At 33.9% G+C, this 11,088-nt stretch overlaps 1 protein-coding gene across 1 annotated transcript in view; it reads right to left on the bottom strand.

The window, feature by feature from the left end:
- Positions 1-9,614: 9,614 nt before the first annotated feature.
- Positions 9,615-11,088, bottom strand: part of LOC108362692 (esterase B1-like) — a 10,533-nt gene continuing 9,059 nt past the window's right edge. Inside the window, exon 6 of the mRNA XM_017615782.1 lies at positions 9,615-10,763. Within this exon, the coding sequence (XP_017471271.1) occupies positions 10,290-10,763 (474 nt within the window). The 3' untranslated portion in view covers positions 9,615-10,289. The remainder of the gene's footprint in view (positions 10,764-11,088) is intronic.

Here is an 11,088-nt window from a genome sequence, read left to right as displayed (position 1 = left end):
ATAACAATTACAAATACTATTATAATTACAATAACAATAAGAATTACAATTAAAGTTACAATAACAATTATAAATACAATTACAAAAGCAATTAAAATTACAATTAAAATTGCTATTACCATTACATTTACGATCACAATTACAATAAAAATTACAATTATAATTACAGTTAAAATTACAATTACAATAATAAATACAATTGCCGTAAGAATTACAATTATAATTACAATTACAATTACAATTACAATCACAAATACAATTACAAATACAATTACAATTGCAATTACACTTAAAACTACAACTACAACTACAACTACAACTGTAATTACAATTACAAATAAAACTTAAATTACAAACACGGTTGAAATTGCAGTTGCAATTACAGTTTAAATTACAATAACAGTCACAATTTCAACTACAATTACAATCAGCATCTATTTTCCTTTGGCACAGTGCAAACATTATCTTCAATTTAAGTCTCCAGTCAAATTGCAATTCAGCAAATACACCCCTCAATACCATCTCATACACGTATTACACTACTATGTTCTTATCACTTTATTGTATCATACTGTGATATACTCGCCGAATAAAAAATAGTAGAAATATAAAGTGAGTTAAAAAAAGAAGTTAAGTCAGCAATCGTGCAACCCTATTTCCCCTTAGAAAATTGGCGAAACTAGAAAACATATGTACGGCTTTTAAAATTGGAATCGTCAGCTTTTAGTCCGCAACGCAGTTCATTTTAAATAGAGCAATATCTGATAGGAACATCGCTAAGCTGCAACTATTTAGTTCAACTCAGTGATGTCAATCAATCGCTTAGAAAAAGTGCACTTGAATGAAGACAGCCTGCAACATCCTTTGCGGGTATCACAATTTCATGTGTATATACATATGTACATACATATATATCTGACTTCACTCATTTGTACATACATACGTCCCGGCGAGCGCTGTATGCAGTCAATTCACTGTGCTCATTAACTTTTACAGTGCAATGACAGGCGAAGCGTAAGCGCACTAACAGCAAAATGGCAGCTGCCAGAAACCGTATTCTTGAGAAGAATATTGTTATTGGTTCGCTGTCATTTGCATTTGCAAATGCGCAGCCGACATATTTAGACATTTTACAACTGGCTGCACTCGCACTTATTAGGGTTTATAGCTGCAAGTTGTCAGTTGTAATCGATTGATTGACTGCTATGCGCACTTCAAATGCTGCAACAAGTTTTTCATTACTTCATGTATTTATGTACTTGTCTTTAGGATCTTTGTGTACTTTTATACTTTGACAGAGGTTAATGTGCTCGATGTATTGCCTTTTCAATTGAGACGACTGGTTTGCGTAGTTTTTTCTAGCGGATTGGAAATACTAAATATTATATGTGTTAAACGTAATGTCGCATCCGCTTGTCGCGTACTTGCTCTGTTTTAATAGCTGGATTCGTGCAGCACGTTAAGTGACTTCTAGCTGGGTGATCCAATATTTAACGCCTGCTCGACTCGTCTTATTCTGAGGCCTTACTAATATGGCATGTCGATGAAAGAGAGTCCTTCCAGAGCCCTAACTTCTATCCGCCAACATCTAAAACTATCATTTCTCTAATCTGCATGCTACTTATAAGGACTGCGTTAAATTTTTCCTAAGTCAATTTTAGACAGGATTCCTACGGCCGTGCTTTATGGGTTTATTGAAATGTTTGCTTTCTTCATTTCATACCATAGGTAAAATTTGCTTTCCCTGCACGAAGATCGTCCTTTAAGGAATCTAAGGAGGTCAAACTGGTACCCTTACTGCAGGAGCTACTCCAAGCAGCCCCTTAAAAGGTCTTTGGAATTAGCTCGATCAGTTGGGGTGACCCACAACTGGGTGGACAATGGCGCTCTTAAAACTCGAGGGCAGACGCCATTTTAATAAAGATAAGAAAAGTAGCTTATCATTAAACTTCTTACCGTTCGGAGGCGACTTACAATCGCTACGGTCCTCACCATTTGTGTTATAACACATACCACAAATTGGAGGAAAAGCATGGCTGAATACTGAGGACCACACTCTGGCTAAAAACACTATGGGATCCGTCTGAGTATCTGTAATTCGGTGAAAAGAAAGTTCAAACGTGACTCATGCGGAAAAATTCTGCAAAAAAGTGGACCGCCTCGATTCAGGGACATTCTCGCGGTAAACTCTTGGGATATTTAAAAATAGATGAGCTGTGAAAAAGCTTAAGACTACGCCAGCTGCTTAAGAAGGGTATAAATCCCGAAGTCTCGGAGAGCTATGAGGTCAGCGTTTTTCTAGAAGTGAGAAACAGGAATCCTTGATAGCGATTGAGCTCTTCGTAGCACAAAAGAAAACGCTATAAGCATTAAATATATCGACAACATTCGAGCTGCTGCTATATTTTTGACTAAAATACTTGCATTTTCTATTAAATGTTACTATATGTAACCAAATTACATGGGTATACATGGGTATCTATTTCTGCTACATAAATATATGCAAATTGGCCAACATGATAGTAGGCCTGTGGATCTTCAGATGAATTTTCAGCTTCTGACATCGCTCCATTTATTAATTAACTCCTAACAAACGCTTTTGTATACATTCTTGCTACGATTTTTAGGTCAAGGCTTGGAAATGTATCCGGCCCTTATGATTTGTTGTATTTATGTAAATAAGTTACTATAAAATAGCAGTTTCCTCAGTTAGTGGAGCAACACCGGTTAACCCGGCTCATTGGAGTAGTACAATAAAAGCCTCTATGGCCACCTGGTGAATTTATTTTTCTATCCACTTCTTTTTTTTCATGAATACCACACTACGTTGGTTATCCACGAGTTTAGTGATATACTATGGCTATAAGCTTACGTCCTCTGCCAAAATATATGCTCTTTAAGAATATAAGAGCGATGACACAACTTTATTTATTTTTCATCAATGCAAGCTTCTGTAGAGAATTAGGAATTTCGCAAAATCAATGAATAGAGCTCTATCACTCTAACTCAATCACTCACTTCGCAAACACAATTTTCTTTCATTTCCGCTCACTTTTGCTATCTACATACACATGCATCTTGCATGCTGTGAAGAAATTTAAAAACGCATTCATTTGAATGCAACAATTGACCTGCATTATTTTAATTTTTTTCTTTTTTTTTATTCCTCCATTCTATGCTATTTATTGGTATTAGATACATATACATAAACGTACGGAAGATGAAAGCTTATATTGCACTACCGACGTTTGTACATATATACAGCAGATTCGTACATACATCTGTACATTTCATACCATTGCTGCAAGAGTGTCTTAATCCAAAAGTATACAATTTTTGTTTTAGGTATGCAGATATGACAACCATCTCTGCTTCATTGTTGTGTAAAAATTTCATTGCTGTATCGATTAACAGTAGCTAATTAGAAGAAAATATGTTTTTAGTTTTACTATGCGAGCATTTACAAACTGCAAAATTTGAAGCCGCTTTTCTCGAGTTTTGATTTTTCCTATTTATAACATTCTTTCAGCAAAGCTAAGATATGTATGTAAATATGTATTACATTAACTCTCGATTGGCCTGAATGCAATCAAAGTATGCACTCGTGTCAAGCCGATGACGACTACCCCCCATTTGATTGAGAACTGATTTTGCAATACATACACACTTATATGTGCATACATATGTGCAAAACAAGGCAATCACTGCCGCCATGTACACTATGCAGTCACGGTTCATAAACTCTATAAACTATAAAAATTTAAAGCAGCAATCTAAAATTGTAAGCTTTGCATAACCCGGTGCTCTTATCATTTAATGATAGTAAACAGAAATTGGTATCCATGTATGACAAAGACAATTTAGCTTTAAGCAGCAGCCATAGAGATAAGGTTTTTAAAATATATTATATTAGTTGCATGGTGAAGTGAGTGTTGTCTGGGTAAACGCATGTGAATGGCAGAAAAAGCAAAACCGAGCTTATGAGAAACTTAGCTATGAACTAAACGTAATTGCGATTTATTACTTGCCTCGAATGCACTCAGTTACTTGCAAATTGCAAATATGTACATATATATATACATACATTTCTTTTACGTACGACCGTTGAAAGGCAAATCATATTTGCAATTGAAAATGGGGCCATAAGACTGGGTAAAGCAGTTATTGATGCACTTATTTTTCGCATCAAAACTGCGGCAATTTACTTCAATTGAAAATCAGGTTGTTGGAAGTGATAAGTATTATCTACTAAGTAACTGAATGTACCGATTGTGATGATATGAATCTAAAGTGTCAAAATAGTTTAACACGCATGTGTGTGCATTATAGCCTATTTATAAATAATTGCATAAATATATATTTCACACATATCGTCGTTTAAAGTACAAAACTGCGTAACTGAAATTAGTAGCCAGAAATGTGATTGCTTCACAAAAAAAGGAACCATTTTGAAATATGAGCGTTTTTACTCCCTAGAAAATAATTTATGCAACATCCCAAACGCGCATTTGCATTTTGTTGATTAAAAAAAAAAATGAACCATTTGAACTGAACCGAACCGCGGTTCAGGAATACTCATGGACCGCTTCTTGAATCGGTACAAGCTTTTCCCAATTGACTCCAATTAAAAAACTGAATCGAACCGCACCGTTTTTCGGAATGGTTTGCAGCGCTGAAAAAACCATAGATACAAAGATTGAGCTAGAGAAAGTGATAGATAAAGAAAGAGATAAAACTGCAGAAGGAAATATGTTATATTATGCTATGTTATATTATTTTATTCTATATTATATAATGTTGTGCTATGTTATGTTATGCTATTTTATGTTATGTTTTGCTATTTGATATTTTGTCATGCTATGTTCTGTTATGTTTTGTTATGTCACCTCAATTAACCATAACGTACGTCAACTCACCTTAACGCCCCTCAACTCACCTTAACGCACCTCAACTCAACTCAACTCCCAGAAGGAAATGACTACCATGCATAAATACTAAGCTTCCTCTGAGGAAGAAACAACGTTTATTATGGCAAATCAAGTTTTACATTCCGATTACGAATTGAAAATCGTACGGAAAATGTGCATCTTACAAATTTTCAACCCTAAATTTGACTGCTTACAATTTTTTACGTATACAACACTTTAATGAGCGAAATAAGAGTCTTTCTCCTATGTATAACGTTTACTAAACAAAGCTTGCACAAATGAAAACAACACTTGTAGCTAAAGATCGGTTGCATGCGCACCATAACTGCAATTTGCCATTGCAGCGCTTATCATCAGCTATTCAAGGCAATGATAATGGTACAAATAATAGAAAAAAAATAAAAATCGGCAGTAAGCAATTTCTAGCTCGTCAGCGCTGTTGCATCACGATTTGAGCTGGGTTGTACTTCTTTGTAACATCAACATTTGGGTGTAGTGTGTAACACATGGATACGCAATTGCTTGATAGCAATGCAATTTCTCCTAATGTGGCACTATATTGGGAATTTTCGCGCTTATCCGGCTCATTTAATTACATACTATATGCACATGCACATGCGTAAGTTTGTATGCATTCGATATATGTACATATAAACATGTTACATGCCTATCGTCGTTTAAAGTACAAAACCGCGTATCGTCATTCTGCAAAACCGCGTAACTGACATTGGCGGCCAAAAATTGGATTTGCTCACACAATCTCTTGGCTCAATCCCCTTATCCATTCGTCCTGAAATATACCCGCCAGAAATAAGATTGCTTTATAAAAAAGAGAACCATTTTGAAATATGAGTGTTTTTACGCTCTAGAAAATAATTTCTACAACTTTACATACTCGGTTTTGCATTTTGTTGATACGCGGTTTTGCACTTTAAACGACGATATACATACATAAAAATGTACAAATAAAAATTGTATTTATTTGTGATTTGATTTCATTTTAAATTACTAAAATTTTAAAGGTTTCTTTAAGTCGATTCAGACCTAAGTAAATGCATTGAAGGGTTTCTATCAACTTACTAATTAAATTTATTTTAAATTTTGAAGCACATCGCAGGCCTCCTCAACATTAGTTTTGAATTAAAGTCTACCGAAAACTGTCTTGTTGGATATCCATAAAAATGGTTTTATTGAAATTAATTTTGGAAATTCATTTTTTTTTTTTTTCAAGCTGACCATTTCTACCACTGCGATATGGTGACTACCTGGTCTATTGTGGATTTCCAAGGTAAAAATCCCCGCTAATAAGGTGCACTCAGTTCAATAAGGCCGCCTTCTTTGACTGCAGGTTCGGGTTGATGTTCGCCACTGGCTTCAGTGTCAATGTGTGTTCAAGGCATTGGTTACTAGGCCACCATAGTTATTCTTACAGAATTTCGCCCTGAACTTAAAACCTTCCGTGAATTGCCTAACTAACTATCTGATGGAATTTTGAGGAGCTTTCCTTCTCGGTAAACATCGCTTGCCTTTTGCATCTACGTATTTCGGTTTCCCCATATCAGATAGCAAGTTTTGGTCAGACACTATGAGAAGAGCGGCCCATTTTTGGAACCAACTTTCAGGCATTTTAGTGTTTAAATTTCTTCAAACAATGTTCGTCTATACACATATACATACATATCTACACTTTAGTACGTCTAGCTAAAACCTTTGCAGCACAAGTGTGCATATGTGCTTAAGTGTTACAGTCAAGAGAATGAGCATGTTCTTAATTCCCATTTCTCTGTTATCACAAGCAGTATGTCTGACATTTGCCAGCATCTACAAAACAAAGTTTTCCTTTGGGACGGTATACAGCGAGATGACTATACTTACATGCATACATACATACATACATACATACATACCCTGCAAAAAATAGGACTAATCCGGGATGACTTCGGGAGCAATCGCAAAGGAGCATGCGACTAATACCACTTCTGATCTCTTTATATGGAATGAACTGATCGCTTTTGTTCGAGCATGTCCTATGAAGAGACTAATTGTTCACCTTTATACCCGAACGGGTATGAAAAGCGACTAGTCACTTTTAAAAAATAAAAATAAAAATTTGCACCAGCTGAGATTCGAACCGGGGTGCTCAGTTTTGTTAGGCGAATACTCTCTCTGTGTGCCAACGCCGCACATAAAATTTCATTGACTAAGTGCGTACATATCATTAAATCGTTAATAGTACCCGTTAGAGATGTGTTGGGGACTAATTGATCTCCAATTATACCAATAAGGGATGAGTCGAGACTAATTGACCTCCAATAGTACCCGTATGAGACTAGTTGGTACTAATTAATGCCCAATTGTACCCGATTGTGAGTAATCTCGGAATACTCGCTTTAGAGATTAGTCGCACAATTTTTTGCAGGGTATGTACATACATATGTATGTGCGTATGGAAATGCACACATCCATTCATAAGTACTATATCCGCGCATGTGGATTATCGTTTCCGCGTATCCTCAGCATACAAACAATCACATGGTATGTATTATTGTTTGTTGCTTCCATTTCTGCGCTATTCTCGAACAAGTTTCCAGACAGTGAGTCAGGCCAATATTAATTCGCAATTCTTTCAAGCGATTCGCAGTAATAGCTGAAAAATCATACCATTGGGAAATTATATGAAAAGGATTCTTGCTGTTATCTGTATGCACAAAAGGCAAAATATCTGCAATATATACAGTGGTGGCCACATTAGGTCACAAAGAAGTTGTGCTTTACAAATTTTTACCATTTATTTTTTCTTTATTTATTTTTACAATTTTTTTTTTTTTTTTTAACGGATTCGCGTTAATTTTTGAGAATTCTTTTCGCTGGCGATGTTGCCTATTTTCTCTCTTTTTCTTAAAGCCCAACACAAGTATTCGTTATAAATAGGCGTAGCCCCAAAACGGGCTCTTAGACTAAGGGAACAAAAATTGTGGAAGCAGATCAAATACTTCTCATCTCATCTTTCTCATCTTTAAGTTCCGCTGTTCGAATCCCAGCTAGCGAGAATATTCTCTTCTTCTTCGTAGGATATGCCCGAACATCCCGAAGTCATTCTAATTTTTAGCAGGGTATATATGTATGTACGTATACATATCTTTATGTATAGGTTATTCTATTGTATTTCTTTTATACTTACATATCTACTTCAATTTCTTTCTCCTTTTTATAATACTTAATTTTTACAATCACCAATTTTCCAAGAAATCGCTCATTATGGTGTGTGTTTATTATTTTGATTATTATTTCGATTGTTAAACACAAGAGTTAATGTGAATTTAATGTATCCCTGGTGGCGTGGAAAGTACACAACGCATTTACACATGTTTACATAAACGAATGTCGCCTCAATCGTTATGTCCACACATTCATTCATATTTGAAGAATTTTTTATTATTTTAACACGCGCGGTCCTGAAATGTGCTTTAAAATGAAATTGTGTAATAAAAGTATATGTTGCCCATTTGTCTGTTACTGTACATACATATGGGTCATTCCATAAAATATTTACACCTCAATATTTTTTTTTTTGGGTGAAATATATTTTTTTACATTCTTTATCGAAAAAAGAAGACACCTATTTGTTTTATTTCGTCATTATATTCGAAAATCTGAAAAAAAATTACCGAAATTTTGAACTCACGCAGAAGTATCTTTTTTAAGATTTTTTTCGAGATTTCTGAATATCATGGCGAAATAAAAAATAGGTGCCTTCTTTTTTTCCGAGAAAGAATGTAAAAATATATATTTCACCCAAAAAAAATATTGAGGTGTAAATATTGTATGGAATGACCCATATGTATATATTTTCATTTACGAATACACACATACATACGTACATATACATATGTATATGAAATAAACTATCATATGCAGCCATGCCTTCGGTTCATAACACATGAAGCGGTGAGGTAGCTTCGATGGAAATAGTCAAAAAAGATTGGACCCGCGGTATTCGAAGTAAATAAAGTTTAATACGAGTATATCTATTTATTACCTAAAAAAGGGTTACCCTCTGTTAAAATGAGCTTGCCTTCAGTGAATAAAAAACAACTGTTCTCCTTTCCTTCCTTTTGTAATAATATATAAGTAATTGAAAAATTTTAAATATGTTTACATAATTTATTAGAATTGGTAACAAAAAAAAAAATTTTAAATTTTTATTTCACAATACCTATTTTTTTACAAAAATATATACGAATTACACCGTGCGACAGCCGAAACCAGCCCGGACTTTTTTAACATTTTCTGACAGTATACCCATCCAGTAGCTAGTATTTTTATTTATGACCTACATGTCTCGGCTTAAGTAGTTTTCTAAAAAGTGGAAACAATGGTTAAAATAAATGTCTGAGCATAATTAAGGGTTAAGATATATACAGTAAATTTCACGGGAAAGATTTTTGTAGAACATTTTAATCCATTATCTCCCGCCTAAAAGGGCCGTTTTGATTCTTACTTCAAGCAACCCCGCAAAAAGCAACTTTGGAAGTTCGTTAGAGGATTGATTAGTGTGTTCTAGAAAATTATTCTTCGGAAAATTTTACTAGGGGTCTTCTCAAGCAGAAACTTCATGTGCCCAACGTAAAAGTCTCTACAAAATTAAAACAAAAAATCTATACCAAGAAGGAATCTTAAAATATTAAAAAAAAACAATTTTTTTTGTTGATTTTTTATTCTAATTTTTTAGAGGTTTACGTCGGTGGCATGAAGCTTTTGCCTGAAAGGCCCCTAGTAAAATTTTTCGAAGAATAATTTTCTAGAATATATCACTCCTCTAATGACCTTACGAATTCGCGTTTTGCGGGGTTTTTTGAAGTAAAGGTCAAAACGACCCATTTGAGCGAGAGCTAAAGGGTTAAAATTTTCTATGAAAATATTTCCCATGAAATTTTACTATATATCTACGGGCATGTCCTAAACTTTAATTTCCCTCAGATATTTATTTTAAGCTTTTTGTCCACTTTTTTGAAAACTACTAAGGCCGGGATATGAAAGCTTTAGTTGGCTGTAAAATAAAAATACGAGCTCTACTTTTGGAAATCCATGGAGCGTTTTATTACTGGCAATTTTTACTCTCAGAAAATATAAACTAAGTCCGGGCTGGTTTGAATTGTCAAAAAATTGTCTTCACACACCCAAATATATGAATAATAAGATTATTAAAAAGCTTTATAAACTTTTATAAAAATATCATATTAAAAATTTTGCATAATTTTTTTATTTTTTTATGAAAAGCACTAAAAATCCTTTCAAAATTTTTAAAATTTCCTGAAAATTAAAGTATACTTAAAATACTTAACTAAACTGTTTTCTACTTCAGTACAACAATTGTTTCTTTTTGTCGTAAGTACTTGTCCACACCCTAACTTTTTCCATCTCTGGCCAATCTATAATCCTTAGCTCATCTCCAATATTAAGGCACTTGTAAGCTGGTTCAGATGTTTTGATTGGTTCCCAAGCAAGTGTTGCCATTTCAGGTAGTTCTTTATTATTTGGATTACCAGTTGCAGCAAAATTGGTCCAAATACCAATCATACGTTGAATTGTGCGATAATCTGGACTGTCTTTTGGCAAACGATGAGCCATGGCATGCGAGAAAAGATAAGCGAGATCATCGCCATGGGATACGCCCTTAACACCACGTCCCAGTCGCCATAAACGATATGGGTATGGCAATACTTCAGAGTCGTAGTCAAAGCGATATAGGAAGGTGGACGCGGTTGGGGCGTGATTTATACGCGAAAGCAGAAAGCGATGAACAGGAAAGTGGAAAAGCCAATATGCGTTTATCTGTAAGGAAGTAAGAGAAACTTAAGCATTAAATGCGAAATATGATTTAATGAGGATTTATAATAGGCAAGAGTTGAAAATTTTAAACCTAATAAAAGTTAAAAGCTAATTAAAGTAAAATATAATAAAAAAATAAAAATAAAATAAATAGATAAAACAAAATAACATAAAATAAAATAAAATAAAAAAAGGGTAAAATAAAACAAATAAAATAAAATAAAATAAAATAAAATAAAATAAAATAAAATAAAATAAAATAAAATAAAATAAAATAAAATAAAATAAATAAAATAAAATAAAATAAAATAAAATAAAATAAAATAAA

This window comes from Rhagoletis zephyria, unplaced genomic scaffold (assembly GCF_001687245.7).
Source record: "Rhagoletis zephyria isolate East Lansing unplaced genomic scaffold, Rhagoletis_zephyria_1.1 Rzeph_scaffold_01072, whole genome shotgun sequence".
NCBI classification, from domain to species: Eukaryota; Metazoa; Arthropoda; class Insecta; order Diptera; family Tephritidae; genus Rhagoletis; species Rhagoletis zephyria.
Note: the sequence above shows the minus strand (reverse complement) of the source record. Positions and strands in the feature narration are given on the sequence as shown.